This window comes from Colletotrichum orchidophilum (assembly GCF_001831195.1).
Source record: "Colletotrichum orchidophilum strain IMI 309357 chromosome Unknown Scaffold_44.1, whole genome shotgun sequence".
Lineage (NCBI taxonomy): Eukaryota > Fungi > Ascomycota > Sordariomycetes > Glomerellales > Glomerellaceae > Colletotrichum > Colletotrichum orchidophilum.
The window spans coordinates 1-21,635 of record NW_019173000.1 but is presented as its reverse complement, the minus strand read 5'-3'; the positions used below and the strand labels follow the sequence as shown (position 1 = coordinate 21,635).

Here is a 21,635-nt window from a genome sequence, read left to right as displayed (position 1 = left end):
TTGTGTCTAGGCCTCTTCCATGAGGTGGCAACGACAATTCTCGGACTGTGTCCCTAGTCTCTCGATATTCAAGCATTTGCAGATGTTTATTTCGCAAGTAACTTCGCAAGTTACAACAAGACCAGACGGCTATTCATCGAGAGAATCTTGCCGGGCACACGGCATCGGCCGTCCTCGCCCCCCGGGCCAATCGCAGGCTACAAGCATGATCCCACACGCTGGGCTGTTTAGTATACTGCGTTCTACTGACAAACTTGCAAAGCCATCAAATCCTATGCCGTGAACAACGTGCTCCAAGTGTTGTTATTGAGTACCCTGAATCGGAGCTGATACTCGGCCGAGAGACGGAGCCGCTGAGCGCCCCCTGTATCGGAGGGGGCAGAAGTATTTGTCTAATTTCCGGGGCAGTTCCTCTTTTCTTGAGATGCAACAGTGATTTCCATCTTCCAACATATCCCTGAATTCATTTGTTTTGCCTCTCTGAGCTGCTTTCAGGCGCTTTATGGGTGTTACCCACTCCTGCGTGGTGATCGTTTTTCTCTTCGTCGCTCACTTAGCAACAGCCCAGCTACCAGCCAACGCAGTCGAGATTGATCTCGTATTCCCTCGCGCGGATTTCACCGGGACGTGGCTCGACCGCTCTGGGCATGATCAACTACCCATCTTTGACGACGTATCATAGCCTCTATGATAGGAAGTACGATGATCCGGTCACCTCGCCACAGTCCTGTGCAGTCACGACAAATGTCACCTTCATAGCCGAGCCGTGTATGGCAACAGTCAACGAACAGTCAACGAGGCGCAGGCTACGACTATCTCCAGTCAGTTTCATTGGGGGGCCTACGCGACTGGGTCGGCCACAGCGTCGGTGACAGGATCCGCCACAGCTGCCCAGCACACGTTCAACAGGAGTCTGATCTGGGCCATCGTGTCGGTCGTTGTTCTGTTCGGCGCTTATGTAGCTCAATGACAGGCCCTATGCTATGCCATGTACATCAGATTCTCAAAGCGTGCCTGTTGACGATTGACCACGCTTCCGAACTACCTATTATGTACATGGTCAATGATGCTTTCCCACTCTTAATGCCTTCCCCGGTTGGAGGAGAAAAGTCCCGCTGTCAACAAACATATTTATCCCAGCAGCCCACGTCCTAACTGGGCAAAGATCAAAGAGATCGTATGCATGCTGCAGGGTGAGTGGGGATTTAAGCGGAAACGCGACGGGGCAGACGGAAGCCCACGGATCAGAGCCTAGATCGGGATAGCCTGCATCCACGCGGAACTTGAGGATCTAGACAGAGATTGAGGCTCACTAGTGTTCACCATGGATCTGACTCGATCAGCCCGCCGTCGAGTTCGAATTTGGCTAAAAAATTTCATCATAATCTAGCATCGGGGAGATCGAGACAACATGAAGACTCCGACCTTTTCCAAGAAAAGAAACTTCGAAATCGCGCTTGAAGCAGCCATAACGCAAGATCTTCTCCATTTTGGGTGTCGAGTGGATCTCAACTTGCTTTTTGGAAACTCAAATACTGTTGGCCAAGACGGCTGAGGTGCTTCCAGCCGGAGAAGATGCCGAATTAGCCATTGCCTGCATCGAGTCTCATGTAGTCATTTATGACCATGTGTCAAAAGAAACAATCACCCAACTTTACGTGCGGCGCAGGAGATGACTTTCTTCAGAATTCCGTGGCGACAGGGAAGCGACATCGGGTTCTCATGCGGCCGTGACATTGCTTTTGCCTTGAGGAGCGCGTGTCAGCGGGACATGGTGCCTTTCTCGATCGTACATAGTAGATCACTCATGACACCCCCGAGCCTTTTCTCGAGGTTCATGATCTTTTCGCAGATTCTTTCAATCCAAAACTCGCATCAGGTTCCATCAATACTAATGGCGGCATCTGATGGATATCCCCTCAATACCCGATGACCCGAGCAGCCTCCCCTTGACGGGGACGTCGGCCTTCGTCGGACAGCCTCCCGCAACCCAGAATGATTATTTCATCGTCAAGGGTCTCTTTCGTATGCTCGGAATGACGACAGCCAACCCGATGACGGGCTATTTCCTCGCCGCCAAGCCGCCTCCCGGTTATGCCCACGAGACTAAACTGCCCGGCGTTTTGACGGGCCTCATCTTTGTCATAGTGGCCGTTGTTGCCCCCACAGCCGCAAGAGTATGGCTGAGATTGCGAAGAGGTTCAGTCAAGCAGTTCGGTTGGGATGACTGGGCCATCATCGCTGCTGCGGTACGTTCCAACCAGCGAGTAGCGCGCCCATGATACCTGTACTGATCGTACTCGGTACAGCTTCTAGCTCTCGTGTATCCGATCGCACAAATTCATTCCCTCGCAGTCGGCGCAGCTGCCCTACATACATGGGAAGTCACTTACGAGCAATACAACATCGGAATGTTGGGGGCCACGGTTTGCAAGACAACATTCTTCGTCGCTGTGGGCATGATAAAGCTCTCAATAGCAATATTCCTCCGAAGACTAGCGGACCGTCTCCCTAGGTGGTGGCGGATCGCATGCGATATCTTCATCGGATCAACTGTCGCATATATCCTGCTCGCTATCTTTCTCAACGTCTTTGCATGCAATCCGCCGGCAGCACAATGGGATTTGGCTTTCCGTGGCAGGCGAGAGCCTGCTCCTTCGTGTATCGGCCAGGGTGTTGAATCAAAGATTCTGACTGGTTTCCATGTGGCTCAGGGGCTTACTTTGCTGTCAGCACCTGTTGTGATCTTGTGGAAGATTCGCATGCAAACGACAAAGAAGACTCGACTATTCGCTATCTGGACGATAGGTGGTCTGGCAGTTTTGGCAGGCTTGCTCCATCAAATCCTTCCTACCATCACAAACGACTTCACGTGGAACTATACAGAAGCTCTGATATGGGCATGCTTGGACCTATCGTTAGGTGTTGTGACAGCCTCACTACCGGTGCTGGATAGTTTGGTGGAGGAGTATTGGAGAAGGGCAAAGAGCACCGTAGTCAAGACATATGGTGGGAGCAATTCATCACCATCACGAACGAGCGAAGATAGCGCATGGCTATACAGCAAGACTGCGGGTACGGACAAAAGTAGGAAGCATGCGGCAAGACCTCCTATATCCAACATCACACAGGCCATGGACCGCTCAGAGTCCAGGGAGAGCATTGTCAAGAAGGAGGAAGTTCACGAGACCCAAAGTTGTGCGATTGAGATGGGAATTTTGTGCACTCAGGAAATCGAGGTGCATGTCTCTGAGGCGGAGGATGTTGAAAATGGGCGGGCAGAAAGTCGAGGTCCAAGGTCGCCGTCACCGTTCTACCACAACCGGCCAGAATGGCACGATGACTCTCATAAGTTTTAAAATATTAATATTAGACACATGGCAGTTTAGATGTGCTCAACGGATTGATGTGATAAGATGTATTGACTGCTGCAGCTAACCGAGAACAACAATGGTTGACGACCATTGCTCCAAGTCAACCCAGTTTTGAATCAATATATCTTATGATGGGCTCTATGTATGTTGGATTCATGGGCATTTCAGCGTTGTTGTATCAATTAGTTCACAAGCAACGATACACCCTGCAAAGCTAACATGATGGAGTGATCAACTTAGCACGGAAGCACAAGTAATTGCTCACGGTTGAGACACTGAGCATCATCATACTATGGTAATGAAACCTCTCCGTTATGTCACCCCCCTGCCTAAACCCCAGTCAAACACCAATGACAAGGACCATGCCTTACTGCCTTTCAACATGAACATAACCACCAACTCATCAAGCACTAACAGACAGATCAAAAGCCACCGTTGGGGTGGATGAGGACCTTCGTGTAGCCGTCAATTCTCTTATCAAATTTCTCATACGCGACTTCGGCGTCGTCGATGTTGATCTCGTGCGAGACGACGAAGCTGGGTTTGGCCCTGCCTGCAATGATCAAATCACGCAGGTATCGGTTGTAGGCCTTGACATTGCACTGTCCAGTCCCAAGGGAGAGTCCCTTCTCAAAGAGCTTACCGAAGCTCAGGCTGATCATTCCCTTTGCCGAGGCATCATCTGACGCACCAGGGTCGCTATCAAAGAAGTTTCGTCAGTATTGCGTACAAAGTAGTATTCGAAGAAAGGGTGTATCGTACCTGGGAACGTAAAGTCCCGGGACACCAAGTCCGCCACATGCTCGCGTGACCTTGATCATGTTTTCCAAAACGATATTGGGCTGCTCCGTGTTTCCACCGGCGCTCACAGCCTGGTACCCGACCGCATCCACTGAGCGGTCGACTTCTCCGCCGTTGATTTTCTTGATCTGCTCAACAGCATCACCTTTGGTGAAGTCTACTGGTGTGCATCCGATCTTTTCGGCGGCCTGAAGGCGCTCGGGAACGCGATCGACCACGAAGACTCTTGATGCACCACGGAGAACTGCAGAGTAAGCAGCCATCAGACCGACAGGACCGGCGCCGAAAACCGCGACGCTCTCACCGGGCCTGAAGCCCGACAGCTCGATGCCATGCCAGCCAGTGGGGAAGATATCTACGAGGATTGCTTAGTAAAGCTGAGGGAGTTCCGTAGAAGAGAGATGCGCACCCGCAAGCAAAATGAAATCTGACTCAAATTCCTTGCCAGCTGGAAGCTTGAGGGCGTTGAAGTCGGCGTAAGGCACTCGGATATATTGCGCCTGACCCCCAGGGTATGGTCCCATGGCAACGTATCCTTGCTTGCATGTCAGCTCCGATCCTTGAATCTGGAAAGTGACTACTTACCGTAAGCACCACCGGCGAACCCAGGGTTCACACCAGTGCAAAATGCCGTCCGTCCTTCTTCGCAGTTGTGGCAGCGGCCGTCGGCGACGTTGAAGGGCATGACGACCCGGTCTCCTTTCTTGAGGAGAGTGACACCGGCTCCAAGCTCCTCAACGATTCCCATGTTTTCGTGACCTATAAACTTGAGTTTACGAGCCCGGCGAAACATCAGCAAACCTACCAAACGTGATGCCTGCCTCGGCAGCAGTCCTTCCCTCGTACATGCTGCGAATGGTGAGCAAAGGCGTACTGACAAGCAGACTTGCACCGATCGGAAGACTCACTGTAGGTCTGAGCCGCAGATGGCAGCCTGTGTCTATGATTAGCTGGAGGATTCGCGGAGGTCAGCCGGCAGGGTCGGGACTGAGGTTCATCTCACGGTGGTAACTTTGACAATGACATCGTCGGGATGTTGGATTCTAGGCAACGATACTTCCGAGACCTTGACCTTGTAAGGTCCTTGGTAGTTTACAGCTTTCATAGTTGGGGACGACATGATGGCGAGTATCTGTGTAAAAGGCTTTGACGATTGAGGACGAAGCACAGGATCAACAGCGCTTTGGGGCAGCAACTATGATATTTATCCCATGAACCCCTCACAAAACCATCTACCGAGCGAACCAACCACTAAGAATAGCTTCCCCATCACTCAGGATGCCCCGGATGACCGGCTCCCACTGAAGGACCGTCATCGCCGCGGGATGTCCTTTTAGAAAGAGGTAGTGAACTGCGCCGCTGCGGGGTAGTGCGGGAAACTTTCCCCAAGACGCGGGGATGCCGCCGCGATCCATTTCGGGACCGGCATGTTTGGGAACTGGTCTGCGCTGGTCGATACTAGAGCAGGCGGGAGGATGGCCGGGGGAACTCATGTTTGCTCCCGAGTGGATAAAGATGAACCCCGAACCCCCGAGACTTTAGCTTCAAGCGTCTCTCATCGGCGAATTACTGCCTTTTGTTGAATGCGGGGGAGTAAGATTCAACATGGTCCTTACCTGAGCTAAATCTGACGCTGGTGAAGCTGTTGCCCCAGTTGCGCCGGCCCACGAGAGCTCCCCCGCCGCTGTGATACGACTGCGGGTGGTACACACAGGATCCATCTGTCTTACCCCAAGTTTTATTTTTGTATGACGTATTTGGAGAATAAGAGGGTCCTTTGAGGGATGTGGTTTGGAGAGGAGCCGGGAAGTAAAGTACAGACGAACGGAATGTGCAGGAAATTAACTTTGCTCCGCAATTCTCGCCGAACATTTCTCTTCTGGACCTGATCCAGCAACATGTCCGACGCAGTGGAACTAGAGATATGCAGCCGGGGCTCTGCAAGGACTTGCGCTCGTTGCCGCAAGATAGCCAAGTGACATGAACTCCACGACGTGTATCTTGCAGGATTCGATGAGCTGCTTATGATAATCGTCACGTTGACACCTTCCGATTGCGCCGCTTGGCTGCATTATCATGGCATGAGGCTGCATCCAAGCCTCCTTGACTCAATTTTTATCTCCTTCTTCCCCTTATCAATGATGCAACTCAGACGGAGACAACACCGCTATGAGCGAGGGTGTTCGCACTGCCCGTTCCGGAATTTCCAACGACGACACCCTTGAACCCAAGCTCATTCGACCTTTCTACAACAGCCGCCGCATTATCAAGAGGACACAATGCCTGCAGATACGCAACAAGTCCAGCGACGTGAGCCATTGTCATGGGTGTACTCGGAGGCATCGAGGCCTACCCAGGCCCCCTCCAAAGCGAAGAGATATCAAGGTCAGGCGCAAAGAAGTTGACGTCGGGGCCAAAGTTGCTGCCCACATGCACTTTCTACTCAATGTGGAGTCACTACAATATTGAAGTTGAGATATCAAAACGCGTAATAAAAGAGTCTAGGCTCCGCTGACAGGCATTCAAGAAAATTAGTGCCAAGGCTCGCCATATATCCCACGAAGATTTTGTTGTGGCCTTGGCTTCATTTCTTGCAGACTTCATATAAAATGGAGATTTCGTTGATTGACCTGCAATGTTGCACTTAATTTTTGGGGGACAAGGGGAGTACGGTCAGTACCCAGTAAGATGAAAGCAGTGGAGATTTGAAAGGGACTCTTCACTAAAGTCCCTCGCCTACGCGAGCAAGTTGAAGTACCAATGTTAAACATGTTCCCCAACGATGCGAAAGCGCATCAAGCTCACGCAAGTTTCCATGGTCATTTGTAACGTTTTTTTCATGAGATTTCTATATTCTCTAGTTGATAAAGTTCCAGCATTGCGACTGGTAGATTGGCACATCGACTTCATACAATTTCTTAGTGTAGAATTGTGTAACGTAGGCATCAACGCCCAAGTGAAACGTGCTTGCAAACCAAGCGCCATTTTTGCACTGATCCCCGGTAGGCTTTGCAAAGATAATACCACTGGCGCTAGTGTAATTGAAATCAACGTCCACAGCAAAGGCGTTGATAACCTGGGGCTTCGCCTCGACTCCAGCAGACATGTCGAGGAGACCGTTGAAGAGCTTGACTCCCAGGGCGACGCTTAGGTCAGCAAATGGATTCAATTGAAGCTCTACTTGAGCGTTGATGTCGGTGGTGACATTGGTTTGCGGCTTCCAGCCTGTGGTAGAGGTCTTCGCGGAGTCCAGAAAGTCAAGGTGAACTTGAGAATCGGCAATAGTTGAAACGACGTCCACGGAAGCCTTGACAACACCGGATGCAGCCAATTCGATACCCAGGCCGAAGTTGACCATGGGGCCGACATCAATGATGCCGGGGATAGTGAAGGCAGAGACAGATACGGACAGAGGGTTGTAATTGTACAAGTCAGTCGAGTACTTGGCGTTGACCTCAGCCGAGATGTTCAGGTTCAAAGCAGATGAGTATTCGACATCAATGTAGAACTCATCTACCTTGAACTTCCAGAAGTTGTAGTGGACGTGGCCCGCCAAGGTGACTGTACTTTCGAGCTTGGCCTCGTTGGCGACGATGGTCAAGGGGTCCGTTGCAACGAGTGTGGACCCAGAAAGGTCGGCAGAGATGGTTCCAGAGAGACCTTTTTTGGTGGTAGCAGTGCCTGTGTGTTGAAAGTCGATGACGGCATCATTCATCTGATCACTGATCTCTGCTTTGGTGGAAGAAGCAGCTAGTTTCAATGTGGTGTTGTCGAAGGTGTAGTTCTGGACGACATAAATGCCGCGCTCGTCCTCACTGTCGCAAGTCCCGTTGTGGTTCGTGATGATGATGAAGTCCTTGGCTGGCCACGCACCCAGGCACGTGTTGTAATCTTCGGGAGCGCTGAATTTGAGAACTACTCCAGTAGCTGAGCACTCTATATCAGTGATTGTGTCGATGTTCTCCAACAAGACGGCCGGCTGTTTCATCGTGGCCCGAACGAGAGCGTTGGCAGCGTTAGGTCCTTCATAGGGCAGGGTGACATTGATCTTGGGAGTGAACTTGGCTGGCCCAAGGGGTACAGCCGGAACGGAAGTTTGCCGTCTCAGGATTGGGCGAAGAATAGCTTTGCTAGGCAAAGCGGCAGCTAAGCTGGAGCCAAAAAGTGCCTGGAAGGCTAAAAGAGTGGAAATTGGGAGTCTCATGGCAGGAGCAAGGCGAGTGAATGCGAGAAAGAAGGTGATTAAGAAGAGTGAAATGAGTGGAGGGCCGAAGAGCTCTAGGAGGCTAGTAAAAGATTGATGATTTTGTTCCTGATGGACAGCAAAAACGCTTCTTACTTGGCCACATCTTGTGCTTTATATATTGGAATAGACTGGAGCCGTTCAGAAACCATTTGAGAAATCCGCAGTGCACCATCTCAAGCATTGCTCGAAGACCCTTGAGCTAAAAAAGGATCAGAGTCCACTCCAGACGCCGTGGGTCAGGGCTCGGTACTTCGCCGCAGCGTGGCAGCTGAGCTCAGACGCGTGAAGTGGGACTTTGATATAGAATAGAGTGAGCGAGGGGGGAAACATCGAGCCCACTACTCTCAGCTGAGTACAATGTATGTTTACTCTTGTGTACCCGTAGTGTGCACCTTTTCAAGGTAGTATCCACTGCTGGTACATATAACTTTAAGCACTGCCGCCGGCAAGGGAAGAAGGGAAACATTGCTGAAAACCCATGGACTGACACAGAAGCATTCGATGGCCAAATCTAAACAGGTCATCATTGCTGTGATTTGAACTTTGAAACCCAAGTGCTCCTGGTTCCCTTAAAATGGTTGGAATTCCATTGAGTGAGGAACTTGGAAAGATAAGCTCGAGGCTCGAGGCTCGTGATTAAATCGGCCAACGTCCAGATGTGCTTAATACTCAAAAAAGTGGACGCACCCTTGGAGCTCGCTGTCGGTTTTCAACCCTATGTCTACCTCAAGCTGGGGATTTCGCGGAGAAGGCCCCCAATTCGGAAACATCCGATCGATCACGAGTCAGGACGCAAACCCAGGTTCCCAGCACAGTTTCAATCCAAAGACGTTATTTCGATTCGAAGATATTTCTTTGCGGCCACTCGCTGTCTGTCTTTATTCACAAACCTTCACACGGTTTCAATTCCCTTGCCATGTGCCAGTGAATTTTGGCTTCTCTTGAAGACCTGTGTCTCTCACACCCATGTAAGTGTTGTTCATTCTGATGTGCTAATGAGCCACGGTTCATGGCCTGTCGTCGGTCTGGCCGAGACTTGATGACAAGGATAGCGTTGTCTTTCCTAGACTTATTTCTCAACCTGGGAGACCCCTATCTTTTTAACCCCACACTTGGCCAGAGTTTCTGCTATCAGCGGTAGTCTCCCCCTGTTTTGGCCCCTGGAGACCTCACAGGCTGAGCCTATCTCAACGGATGACCAGAAGGTGATCTGTGTTGCCTGGGGTTGAATAGTGTAAACGCAAGGGTCCAAGCCTGGCTGGAGTCGCATTATTAACCCCTGTAAGTTATTAAATAATGCTCAAGGCATCGCCTGGACTACAAGGGGTCAGTTAGCCCTCTTTCCCTTCCTGCAGGTAAAGAAACCCATCAAGAATGCTGAGTGACAAAACCCTCATTCACAAGTGTTAATAGCACGTTGAATAGCGAAAAGAAGAAATAACAAGGCTTCAGTCTAAATTTGAACTTGAAGCTTCAAAACAGCGGATAGGAAGCAGAAAATTCCATTGTCTCCCATATGATACTAACGAAAGGCAAGGAAAGCTTGCGCGAGCAACAACGAAAGTCCTAAATTTTGTTTCGTCATCGAGGCAAGATTTAAAGAATAAGTGACAGCTTGCCTTATCCGTCCAAGTCTCGATCCTTCGGCTATAAACGGCCGCAGCCATTAGCTCCTGTCTCTTGTTGTCATTAGATGACGCGATGCGATCCGATTATCATCGCATACTATCCAGATCTGATTTATAAGCTGAAAAATCCCCTCACGGCAGATAAAATTCCAGTAAACGCCAGTCTCTTGACAGAGTACAAAAAGGGTTCCTATATGTGTTTATCAGACGGAAGTCGAACGTTAATTGAAAGTCCATCTTCAACAATATGACGCGCCTATCCTTCGTCCAGGTGAGCGACGGGGCTAAGCTCCACGTCAAAGTCCTTGGTGACAATGATGCAACCAAGCCTCTGTTAATAGTCTTACATGGCGCACCTGGCTTGTCCGATCATAGAGAGCCGGCCTCGTCTTTCGGGTTCCTGGCATCTGACTTCCGAGTTCTAGTCTATGATGCGAGAGGCAGCGGCAACAGCGACTTGAAGCCACCATACACTGATGAACGATGGGTGACAGATGTGGACGAATTGAGGTGAGTATTGATCGACCTCTTGGTTTAGCACCTTTGTGATGACGCGGCTGACCTCTCTCGATTCAGGGCCTGGTCGGGCGCAGAGAGATTCGTTCTGGCTGGGGGCTCCTACGGAGGTTTTGTCGCCTTGCAGTATGCCATAGCACATCCCGATCGTCTACTGGCCCTCATTCTGAGAGATACATGGGCATATGGCCTCCGTGGAACTTTCAACTTCATCAAAACTGTGCTTACCAGCGATCGCATCAAGCCGGATGCGGATCGACAAGTCCGACTCCATAGCGGCAACATTCGGGACAACGAGGACTTTGCTGCTTCCTTTGCGGAAATTGTTGACATCTACACACCGAAAGACGATTCCGCGATTGTAGATTCACGAGAGGCTATCTTTGAGGGCAACATTGCCGACGAGTATAACCTGCATTACGAGACGCATAATTTCGCCTTTTCTCACAACCTTCCTCGTTTTGATGTGCGATCACAATTGCAGGACATCACTGCGCCAACGCTCATTGCGACTGGAAGACATGATGTCGTTGTTCCCTTCGAATATGGGGAAGAAATCAGCAAAGGCATCCCAATCAGCGACCTCGTCATCTTTGAGAAGTCCGGGCATAGTCCGCCAACTGACGAGCCAGAAGCTTTCCGTGAGACAGTCTCACGTTTTCTTTCGAGATGGCTCAAGTGAAATCTCAAAAGGTTGCGCAGTATGGATTTATTCAAACACTGTAGAAGCAACATGTTGCTAGAATTGAGTCTTAAACGTCTTTGGCTCCTGAAACCTAAATCCTTTTTCTGCCCCCCTCCCCTCCCCCCTTTTGTTTTGTTTCGAAACTACCTAGGTTGAAAAGGTGTCCTTGACAAGCTTGCCCTGCACATAAACCTGACCAATATTGCGGTCATCTCCTGTCATCAAGAACTTCTCAAAAATCGTTCGAAGATTGTCCGTTTCTTCTCGGACAGTCATCACACCAAATGCTTCATCAAGTGAGCTTGTAACCAGTATCGCGTCAAAAGCCTTGCCCACAGCAAAGTTCCCGATCTTATCTTCAAGACAACACACCTGGGCACCGCCTAGAGTTGAGAGATAGAACACCTCGTCAAGAGACAGTGCTTTGTCTGTGCCGCCTGACATGACTTCGCGCGCGTTCGAAGCTATGATTGCCTGCCGGATGCTATCCAGCATGCTTGATGAGAAGCCGCCCCCGCTATCAGTGCCCAGACCGACTTTGATCCCTTTGGACAGGAACTGACGTATGGATGCTGCCATGAAGCCTCCTCCAACCGTCATGTTCGAGATTGGGCAGTGTGCAACTCCACACTGGAGCTTCTCGATCTTGTCCATCTCGTACTCATTCATGAAGGTGCAATGCGCAAGAATCGAACGCTGGTTCAGGAGCCCATAGTGTTGGTAGAGGTCTGCCTCGCTGGAGAACTGCGGGAAAAGCTCCCTGGTCGCCTTGATTTCCTGTTCCGCTTCGTTGAAATGCGTTTGGATTGCCAGCTCTGGGTCTTTGGCGGCCATCTCACCAAGCCCTTTGAGCAATTTGGGAGTGCAACAAATAGCGAATCTTGGAGTCAAGACAGGCCGAACCAGCTGTCCGGTCGGGTCGATCTGACGGATATGGTTCACGCATTCCACCGTTTCCTTCAAAGATGATTCAGCGGACTCATCATGAAGATAGCTTGGCGCGTTGCGATCCATGTTGCATTTTCCTACGAATGCCCTCTGATGCAGCTGATGGCAGATATCTGCTAGAATCTGCGTGGCCTCGGCGTGTTTAGATCCGTAGTAGGAAGCGGTAGTGATGCCTTGCTTGAGAAAGCCCTTGACGCAACTTTCGTAGACCTTACGAGCGTATACAGGATCTGAGAAGCGAGCTTCGTGGGGAAAGGTGACTTGATCGAGCCAGTCCAGTATATGGAGGCCCTGGCCCTGGCCCCTCATTGCCCATTGAGGAGCGTGGTTGTGCGTGTCGATGAAGCCGGGCGATAGGAATTGGCCTTTGGGAAGAACACTGACTTCAGAATCGCTAGGAAGTTTCTTCGACAGCTCTTCAGCGGAGATTTGGGGGTAGAAGTGAGAAATCAGTCCATCAGATCCGACGACTATCCCAGCGTTCTCGAGTATCTCGACTTGATTCGGGCCAAGCGAGTGAATGACCGCGCCTTGGAATGCTATTACCATGCTGGAGATATTCGTTGGTATATCTGGCAAGGGGCTAGTAGCAAATTCCGGTGAGCTTGCTGGGCCGATTGACTAGACTTGACGACAGAGAAGGATGTGGTGATGATACCAAATGGAATCTAATGCCAGCAACGTGAGGGGATATTGGCGAACTCAAGGTACGTATCTTCTTGTGGAGACACGAGTGCCTTGGTTTCCTTATCTTATCGTCTCAGACTCTCCTCGGTTGAGTTCGGGTGAGTTTCTATTGTGTCTAACTCGTCGTCGACATATCATTCCTTTGTCTCATTTCCGCTCGAGGCCAACACGTCTTTGTCAATCCAATAACCCTGTTTCAAATCAATAATCGCGGCATAGAATCCAATTCGCTATTTTCTCGAGCTGCAGCAATCAGAATCCACATGATAAGCTCTCACAATAGAGTTCCGTTGCGGTTCCCTCCCTTACACAGCCCGGGCTGGACGCGTCGCAGTTCACCTTCGAAGAGATCCTCCGGTCGTTGGGAAATATGTCTTCAAATACCTCATCGTCATTTCGCAAGACTCAACGCGCGCCGCGAAGCTGCCGATCTTGCGCTGCTCGGAAAGTCAAGTGCGATAAGCGGCTACCATGCTCAACTTGCATTCGTAACGGTATACCTGAATCATGTTCCCGCGAGCTGGTGATTGTGCGGGGTGAAATTACAAGGTCGCTTCACGTCCATCACTAGGATACCTTTTATTTGGTCACTGACATATTTCATTGCGTAGAGGAAAAGATCCTGTGAAGTTGGCGACGTACGATGAGTTAGTCCAAGAGAATGAGCGACTGAAGATAGCTCTCGAAGCATCCGCTCAAGTCTGCCATACTTCTCATCCATCGCTTCGAAAGCCAAGGACTGCACAAAATATTTTAGAATGCCATGATCCTCTAGAAGAAATGGTGTTCAAGTCTCCTCTACTTTCGCAAGTGTCCAGACATCGCCAAAGTTGGGTTGGGATTGATGTACCTTGTCGGGAAGCTAGCGAGCTGCTAATCGCCTATGACAAGAAGTGGAATTCTTGGGTTCATTATGCCCTCGAATATCCCGATTTCGGCAGGGAACATGGCCAATTCATGGACTCCCTGGAAAGCGGTGGCATCTTGTCAGACTGCGATCCAGGTTGGCTATCAGTGTATTTCAGTGTCATCACGGTCAGTCGTGACCTGAATCAATCCTTCAGAAATCTCGTCACTGACACAATCGCCTTCAATAGGCCGCTCTGTTGATGATGGAAGACGAGGAAGCTCGCGAGATACTTCCTACAGGTAAAACCACATCCATCATTAGTTAGCTTCTGGTGCACACGTCTGATTGTGTCTACGCGATCTCAGGAGACCTTGAAAATATTCTACGACAGTGGTACAAGGCGGCCTTATTCTGTCTCGAAGAAGCAGACTACATGAGAACCAGCACAGTTCGCCCTGTTCAGGCGATCGCAGTACTTGGCATGTGCTTTCACAACTTTGGTGATTCCGGTCTATATCGTCATCTCTGGAGTTGCGCAATACGGATCGCGCGGAATCTCGGGCTCGACGGCTCTCGGGCTACAAACCCCTGTTCAGAGCTGGGTGTCGAGGCTCAAAGACGTCTATGGTGGACCTTGGTCATCTGCGAATGGTACATTTGTGTTGCGGCTTGCCCCGAAGCTGTAACGATTGAGGCTAATCCATCATTCAGGCTCGCGGTTCCTTACTACGTGCCACAAGTCGACGAAGGAGATTTTGATGTTCCACTTCCCACGATCGATCCCGAGACTGAGGGTGCCCAACCGGTGCTGTATCACATTTTCATGGCACGGACCTCGACTGTTTATCACAGATTTAGGTCAGCGCTGCGAGAAGGCACACGGTCAGTTTCCGAGGTCGTTCGTCTAGCCGATGATGAACTAGCAGAGGTCATCAACACCCTGCCAGCCCACCTTCAGCCTGATGGAGGCAAGAATGAGGAGATGCAGGAGTTAGAGCTCGTTCATCCCTGGATCAAATGGCAGCGATTCGACATCAGCCTCGTACTTCTCCATCATCGAATGCGCATCAACCGTTCTCTGCAAAAGCAATGGTTAGCAGTCCCTGGCCCGTATGATTGGGCACGAGCTGTGTGTATTCGCTCTGCCATGGACATTATTTGGATAACTCACAACTGGGATCAACCAGTCGCAATGCGACGACAGTGGTAAGTGCCAGAAGCCTTTACTTGTTGAAGAGGCTCACTCATTATCAAGGGCATTGTCGATGCATATTTTCGTGGCCGCTATTTTTCTTCTCAGAGAATCCCACAGAGCCCAGGCTGGTGCTGAGGTTGATTTCACTGATGAAGTGCAGCTCGCCATCGAATATCTCGACGCGGTCAAGTCGCGGAACGCAATAGCTGAGAGAGCTGTTGCCATCCTAAGGTCCTCACTTGACGCAATAGATACGGAGACGGTCATTCCTTGACGTAGTATTTCGCAGGTATCAGCCTAGTCCTATCGAATTTACAACCCAAATCCAAAAGCTCGCTTTGCGTCGGCGCTCAAGCCTTCCAGTCCCACGTATCCCTTCAGCGTCTTTTCGTTCAAGTCGTTTCCTTGTTGCTGATCCGGCGGTGGTCTTCCGGCCAGAGTGTCGGAAAGTTGCTTCTTCACATATTTCTTGTTGTTTGCCGTGGTGGGACATGCGGCAATGTATAAAACAGATGCGTTCTCTGATCCCTCGTGAACTGGGTCGACTGCATGGCAAACCTGCGTCATGGTTAGTTGTTGCTGGCCCCGAGCCACAAACAGTATGAACCTACATCAGCGTGCCACCAAACAGTATCACCTGGCTCCATCTTTGGCACATGGATCAGGCACTCTTCTAGCCTCAGGTGTGGATGAGACAAACGACTGAGCCGTTGGCTCTGGGTCTTGAAAGTTCCAGGGAAGTTGCTGGAAGACTCATCAAGAGTCCATTTAGTCGCATCCATCACATCCACACAGTCCGCCGGAGGCTTGAAGAACGGTCTCAGCAACATGTATGATACGACAGTGGCAACATTGGGGTAGACGAGGAGCGTCCCTTCGTTCGGGGCTGTTCGTGTTAAGGCAGTCCATCCTTGGAAAGAGCGAAAGACGGATGAATGAGCGACACCGGGATAAAAGTCTTGATTAGCGGCTTTTCGTACGCTGAGGTCGTAGGGGTCGTGTCGCTCAGGTTTGCCGGAGAAGATGTTGCCATACACCTCTCTGTATGCCGTATCTGCCCAACGAGCCAGGCTCCCAGCGTCGATATGCGGCCCAAGTCCAAGGAACTCTTGCCGCGGAGGTCTGTCACGTACTCCGTCGTAATAAACCAAAGGATCTGAGTACGTATCGTCGCCGTTGTCATCGTGCCACAGTTGGTTCAAGAGGTGTTGGAGTTGAAGTTGATTCGGGTGTGATCTAAGGGTGTTCTGGGTCGGCGAGTCGTACAGCATCAATATTGAAGGGGTTTCTTTTGGCCATCCCTGGATCTTCTGTTTGTTATCGGCGACGTAGCGTTTGAGGTCTGCGTAATGTTGAGTTGCCTCTGGTTTGGGAATCACCCCACGAACAACAAAGGTGCCGACTCTCTTCACCTCGTCCCTTTCGGTTTCCGTGAAGCCCTTGTCAAGAAGCGTGTAAGCATCGAAGACGGGAATGATGGTACGACCTTTGCCGACTATCTCATCGGTGACAGCCTTGAGCTGTTCACAGACTCGAAGCCAACTGTCTCTCAGAGCCTCGCCACCATACTGAGATATGATGGCCTTCTTGGTGTTGAGGAAGTCCGGGTCTTTCAGTTCATGGGTATCTTTGCTGGTGTACTCCGGCCACGCTGGCCAGTCTCGGACGCTTCCGGGCATGCTGAAATGGAACGTTTTGTCACCTTCAAGATCTCAAGTGAGCTGGGCCTGAACTGTGTTAGCGGTCAATAGCTTGCGCAATGCCACCTTAAGTAGCTTATCAACGGCCGCCCGTCATACCGCAACCCCATTGTGCTTTGCACAGCCCCTGGACGGCCGATACCTGGTCGCGCCTCAGACCTGGCCAGTGATCTCTATTATCGTGTCTCGCCCGAGCTCGCCCGAGCTCGCCCGAGTGATTAAACTCATATGAAAGGTCGTATTTCCCCGCGATGGCAACTTTAGATAGTGCCCATGTTTTAGCCGGTTGTTACGAAGTGGACCGGCGATAGGCTCGCCCGAGCTCGCCCGAAGCCTCGACACAGCCAATCAACTTGGAGAGATCAGAGATCACCACGACTCGCAATTTGTTGGATATAAGGGGGTCCAGAAAACCATACTACAACGTCGAATGATTACGAATAGAAATCAGGCGATTTTCTTCTGAAAATATAGCAAGACATACAGAATAACATGGGCTTCGAGCGTAGACATGTGTCCAGGTTGGTACCGGCCAACTTGAGGGTGTTGTCTCCTTTGCTCCTTGCAGTAGCTATTGTCAATTCGGCAGTAAGTGTAGCACCATGACATGAAGATATGGGAAGTCCACTAACCATGAGCTAACAGACCCTCGGATACGATGCTTCGGTCATGAACGGCCTCCTTATCCTTCCCTCATACACTAAATATTTCCACTTGACTCCTGCATTAGAGGGACTCAATAACGCTGCATCATGGATGGGGGGCATTTTGGGAGCATTCTTGATGCAACCGATTCCCGATTACTTTGGACGTCGCCGAGCTATCGTGGTTGCGTCAGTCATTACAGTCGTCGGCATCATTCTCCAAGCCGCAGCTCAGAACATCGCCATGTTCGTTATCGCTAGAATCATTGTTGGCATCGGCTCTGCAATCAGCAATGGTTCTGCTCCAACCCTACTAGGAGAGCTTTTGCCTGCTCGAAAGCGCGGCCGCATTCTTGGCCTCTTCTTTTCGTGCTTCTATGTGGGGAGCTTGGCCTCGGCCATTGTCAACTACGGCAGCCAAAATATCCAAAGCACCTGGTCCTGGCGTCTTCCCTCTCTACTGCAGTTTGTACCTAGCTTTTTGGCAGTGATTCTGGTACCGTTCGTTCCGGAGTCACCGCGATGGCTGATTTCAAAAGGCCGTGATGACGAAGCTCTTGAAGTTCTTGTCATCATGCAAGGCAAGGGCGTCGAAGACATCCAACAAGGTCAGGAGAGCTTGCATGAGATCAGAGCCATCATGAAAAAGGAGGAAGAGGAATATCCTAGGAACCCGTGGAGAGAAATTATGTCCACGCCTGCCAATCGGAAACGTCTCGCGATTCTTTGCTCATTCGGCCCCATGATTAACATGTTTGGCAACTTTATCATTTCGTAGGTACTGCCCATACCTAAGTACTGTACTTAAAGATGCAATGTTCTTGAGCTTACCTGATATTAGATCTTACCTCACCAAAATCCTGACTCAAGCCGGCATCAGAGACACAGTGAAGCAGACGCAGATCCAGGTCATTCTGAATTGTTGGTCCTTTGCTGTCGCGGTCTTTGGCAGCTTCATGCTCGACATATTGGGCAGGAGGAAGCAGACCTTCATTGGCGTGGGCGGTATGATTGCTATGCTCTACATCGTTGGTGGTCTAATCAAAAGTGAGTATCAGACGCGAAACGCCCACTGTCAACCGTAAGCTGAAGAGCAAACGACTGACGTCTGAATAGCGTATGGAGAAAGCACCAATCAATCTGGAATCTATGGCACAATTGCAGTCATCTTCCTATTTCAGGGGTTCTATGCCTTTTCCATCACACCAATGACCAGTCTATATCCCACAGAAGTCTCGCAGTACAAACTTCGGGCTACAGGAATCGCCATTTTCCGCATGTTGGACTCTGGATTTGGGTCAGTTTATGGCATTATTTGCACTGAAATTCCCTACTAACGCAAAACACATAGACTGCTGGCTTCATTTACAATGGCATACGCCATGGCAGATTTGGGATGGAAGTTTTACTTCATCAATGCTTCCTGGAATGTGGTTTTCCTCGTCATAGCATATTTCACGTTTGTGGAGACTAAGGGACTCAAGCTGGAAGAAGTTGCTGCGAAGTTTGAAGGACCCAGAATACTGGAAGCGAGCATGGAAGATTCGGCCTCGCAGGATATTGCAGTCACTGCGAAAGGGATGCAAAGTTTCGATGCAAAATCCATGTAGGCGTTACAGGGCACATGAGCTATGTATGAAAGGATACTATGACAAGCTGTCATCTTAGAAAAATGAGAGATCGGGTATCCCGCCCAAATATCTTTTTGTCGCTTGACAGTTGAGCCCCCTCACTGTCCTTCTACTTGAGCAAGGACCGCGTCCATCTCATCGAGCGTTGGAAGATTGACAACCATTAGATAAAGAGCGTCCTGTCGCATCAATTTCTTCAGCGGCCGGTTCCTTTTCCGCTTCTCGCGAGCCTCCCTTCCGAATTTCCGCTCTACACCTGAGTCTTCAAAGCGTTGCTGCCGTCTCTGCTGCAGACGTCGAATTGGTCCCTTGGCCCGATCAGTCGAATTGGAAGCCTTTGATTCTTCTTCTTCAGGCGAGTTTGTTGGCATGAGCTTCGATTCAGGGTGTTCTTTCGTGAACCTGTCCGTAGCCCTTCGGTCGTAGTACTTTGAGACAGACTCTCCGAACTTCTTCACCAGATTCTGCTTTTGTCCCTCGTCCACCTCATCGAGTTGCGGGAAGACAAGCGGCGCTGGCTCAGGAATCTCAGCCTCGCTTGTTGTCGTGCTGGATGATGAGTGCAGCACCTTCTTCCATTTGCTCTGGGTTTTGCTGTCTTCCACGGCTTTGGCGATGTTTGACGCCAGATCAATGTTCTCTATGACTTCGCTGCTAGACGGTTTGTATTTGACGACAAGAGTAAACAGGCCTCGGGGTTTGAAGAAGTTCTCGTTCATGACGTCGAGGTAGTTGTTCTGCTTGTAGTTCACGTAGCCCCTGCGAGACGTCTCGAGCCCCGTCTGAACCGCGAACGTCACGAGCGTTGCGATGGGCGAGAACCCGCCAACGGCGATGTGAGCGAGATCTGCGGCCATAACGCCGGCATTCAAGACCTCGAACCAAGGGTTTGCTTTGATGCTACTTTCGAACCCGTCGAGGAACTCGAGCCAGGTAGGCTGGTCAATGCCGCATTCTTCGAGGACCGGGGCGTAAGCTCGCACGAAACCTCGGTGCCTGGCCTCGGGACGACGTTGAGGGAGTATTACAGGCATCGGCAGGCAATGACTTTCGCTTGCAAGGTTGGAGGCCTGTAATGGTGGGTGCTGAACGAGAAATTGTTGCAGCATTCTCTCAGTATCCGCCTCATGTTGATTGGTATTGGTCTGCGATTGAAGCTGTTGAGCTTCGTCCAGGGTAAGTGTCCAATCTTCATCAACTTCCGGATCATCCTCTGTCGCTTGCTGTTGGACTATCGTTGAAGGACCAGAGAGGCCTGATTGCCCTTGTTCATTTTGTTGAATAGACACATTGCTTTCCTGTTGCGCTGCTGGCTGCTGTTTTCGATCTGACTGGTATTTCTTCGCAGCATCGACAGCCCCTCCGACAATTTTCGAGATCGGCCCGCGGCGGTTTAGCATGTTCGCGGCGGACTCGGGCACGGAGGATAAGACTCGGGGAACAACGATTTCAATCAGAGACCAAACAACGGTTAAGCAAGCTCTAAGTTGGGCAGTCTCTCACTAGGAAGCCGGGAGAAACCTAGAAAGCCACCTGCCTTCAAAATAACACAAATTTCAAAGGGGCGATCATTCTCTGTGACTGGATGTGGCTCTCAGCGACAGCCTTTACAACTCACCAAGCTGACGAGAGAGTTTAGCGTAGGATTTCAGGCGGGGTAATCGTGCGAAAATCCCCCAATTGTATGGACGCGGCCTGGGGCGCAAGCCACCTCCAGCCGCTTCTGAGTTCTGGCATGAGGGCATGCCATCGACGACCTCAAGAGTATCAGATGCTGGCCCAAGAAGATTATCCTTCGTCTACAGGTGTTGCAAACCTGAAGACCGAAACAACTGCCAGTGACAAAAACTGTATCCGTACGTAGTTCAAGAGAGTGTGTTCGGAGAAAAGAAGATTGGGGTGGTGCCGCTGATCAGGAACAGCGGATGAGCCCATTCGGCAGGGTACATGGGTCAATGTCTTTGTACTGGCGAGGCCATGCCGGCAGAACCGATCGCAGAAGCAAGGGAGTGGGAAAACTTGCGGCAGGCAATTATAACATGGTCATGAAGAACGGTATTGTCTTTGGGTGATCTCCAAGGCTAAGTCACAGATGCACTGGCGGTTCTGTTGAAAACTTCAAATCCAAGGTATCATTAGGAAAGATTCAGCTTTCAAAGGCAAAACTAACACACAGTAGCTTGTTTGCCTGCGTGTTGGTTGCACATCCACGTCATAATTGGGCTTTACCTACACTCAAATTGCCATCGGCTATTGTCGTCTGAGCCCCCTTTTTTGCTAATCTCTTGACCTCACAAACGGCCAGGCAATCGTTGGCCGTGCCATTTCCAGCATTTGATTGATTTCAGCAAATGAGATGCCCTCGGCGCATCAGCCGGTGCCATTGACTGGGCCACAAGCGTCAGAACCGTCGTCTAGGAAATCTGCACCCAGCAGATCCCCCTCCATCAGCAACGCCACATATGATAGCCACTGTGGCACCAGCTAAACCTGTATTTCCTGGGGTAACGTAACCGTGTGGCGGGTGTTTCTCGTGGCGCCCCTCCTAAATGACGACTGCCAATGGAGGCACATCCCACAACGCCAGTGGGGAGCCCGTTTCCTGTTTTGCATTGGCGAAGTGGGGCGGATCGGATTAACGTCTGTACGCTTCGGCTGTTTGCCGGACCCCGCTATCCGGGCATAGTTGCTGACGTAAGAGCGACTTCATAACCGCGTAGGAATAAATCA

At 50.6% G+C, this 21,635-nt stretch overlaps 9 protein-coding genes across 9 annotated transcripts; 4 read left to right on the top strand and 5 right to left on the bottom strand.

Annotated features, from left to right (window-relative positions):
• Nucleotides 1-1,907: 1,907 nt before the first annotated feature.
• On the top strand, nucleotides 1,908-3,359 carry CORC01_06035 (uncharacterized protein; the record flags this gene model as incomplete). Its single annotated transcript, XM_022617677.1, has 2 exons — nucleotides 1,908-2,249; nucleotides 2,310-3,359. The coding sequence occupies 2 exons, from the start codon at nucleotides 1,908-1,910 to the stop codon at nucleotides 3,357-3,359; spliced, it is 1,392 nt and encodes a 463-aa protein (XP_022475733.1).
• A 437-nt stretch (nucleotides 3,360-3,796) lies between these two features.
• CORC01_06034 (alcohol dehydrogenase GroES-like domain-containing protein) lies at nucleotides 3,797-5,295 on the bottom strand (the record flags this gene model as incomplete). Its single annotated transcript, XM_022617676.1, has 7 exons — nucleotides 3,797-4,073; nucleotides 4,137-4,530; nucleotides 4,585-4,710; nucleotides 4,761-4,934; nucleotides 4,981-5,024; nucleotides 5,084-5,109; nucleotides 5,179-5,295. The coding sequence occupies 7 exons, from the start codon at nucleotides 5,293-5,295 to the stop codon at nucleotides 3,797-3,799; spliced, it is 1,158 nt and encodes a 385-aa protein (XP_022475732.1).
• Nucleotides 5,296-7,032: 1,737 nt separating this feature from the next.
• CORC01_06033 (uncharacterized protein) lies at nucleotides 7,033-8,379 on the bottom strand (the record flags this gene model as incomplete). The annotated part of the gene is made up of 1 exon (XM_022617675.1): nucleotides 7,033-8,379. The coding sequence occupies one exon, from the start codon at nucleotides 8,377-8,379 to the stop codon at nucleotides 7,033-7,035; it is 1,347 nt and encodes a 448-aa protein (XP_022475731.1).
• A 1,917-nt stretch (nucleotides 8,380-10,296) lies between these two features.
• Nucleotides 10,297-11,247, top strand: CORC01_06032 (uncharacterized protein; the record flags this gene model as incomplete). Its single annotated transcript, XM_022617674.1, has 2 exons — nucleotides 10,297-10,559; nucleotides 10,626-11,247. The coding sequence occupies 2 exons, from the start codon at nucleotides 10,297-10,299 to the stop codon at nucleotides 11,245-11,247; spliced, it is 885 nt and encodes a 294-aa protein (XP_022475730.1).
• Nucleotides 11,248-11,397: 150 nt separating this feature from the next.
• On the bottom strand, nucleotides 11,398-12,747 carry CORC01_06031 (guanine deaminase; the record flags this gene model as incomplete). The annotated part of the gene is made up of 1 exon (XM_022617673.1): nucleotides 11,398-12,747. The coding sequence occupies one exon, from the start codon at nucleotides 12,745-12,747 to the stop codon at nucleotides 11,398-11,400; it is 1,350 nt and encodes a 449-aa protein (XP_022475729.1).
• Nucleotides 12,748-13,842: 1,095 nt separating this feature from the next.
• On the top strand, nucleotides 13,843-15,204 carry CORC01_06030 (uncharacterized protein; the record flags this gene model as incomplete). Its single annotated transcript, XM_022617672.1, has 4 exons — nucleotides 13,843-13,920; nucleotides 13,983-14,034; nucleotides 14,101-14,941; nucleotides 14,991-15,204. 4 exons carry the CDS (start codon nucleotides 13,843-13,845, stop codon nucleotides 15,202-15,204), a joined length of 1,185 nt encoding a protein of 394 aa, XP_022475728.1.
• Nucleotides 15,205-15,242: 38 nt separating this feature from the next.
• On the bottom strand, nucleotides 15,243-16,609 carry CORC01_06029 (uncharacterized protein; the record flags this gene model as incomplete). The annotated part of the gene is made up of 2 exons (XM_022617671.1): nucleotides 15,243-15,488; nucleotides 15,542-16,609. The coding sequence occupies 2 exons, from the start codon at nucleotides 16,607-16,609 to the stop codon at nucleotides 15,243-15,245; spliced, it is 1,314 nt and encodes a 437-aa protein (XP_022475727.1).
• A 513-nt stretch (nucleotides 16,610-17,122) lies between these two features.
• On the top strand, nucleotides 17,123-18,884 carry CORC01_06028 (uncharacterized protein; the record flags this gene model as incomplete). The annotated part of the gene is made up of 5 exons (XM_022617670.1): nucleotides 17,123-17,218; nucleotides 17,276-18,048; nucleotides 18,116-18,321; nucleotides 18,391-18,571; nucleotides 18,626-18,884. The coding sequence occupies 5 exons, from the start codon at nucleotides 17,123-17,125 to the stop codon at nucleotides 18,882-18,884; spliced, it is 1,515 nt and encodes a 504-aa protein (XP_022475726.1).
• Nucleotides 18,885-19,003: 119 nt separating this feature from the next.
• On the bottom strand, nucleotides 19,004-20,305 carry CORC01_06027 (uncharacterized protein; the record flags this gene model as incomplete). Its single annotated transcript, XM_022617669.1, has 1 exon — nucleotides 19,004-20,305. The coding sequence occupies one exon, from the start codon at nucleotides 20,303-20,305 to the stop codon at nucleotides 19,004-19,006; it is 1,302 nt and encodes a 433-aa protein (XP_022475725.1).
• Nucleotides 20,306-21,635: the final 1,330 nt, after the last annotated feature.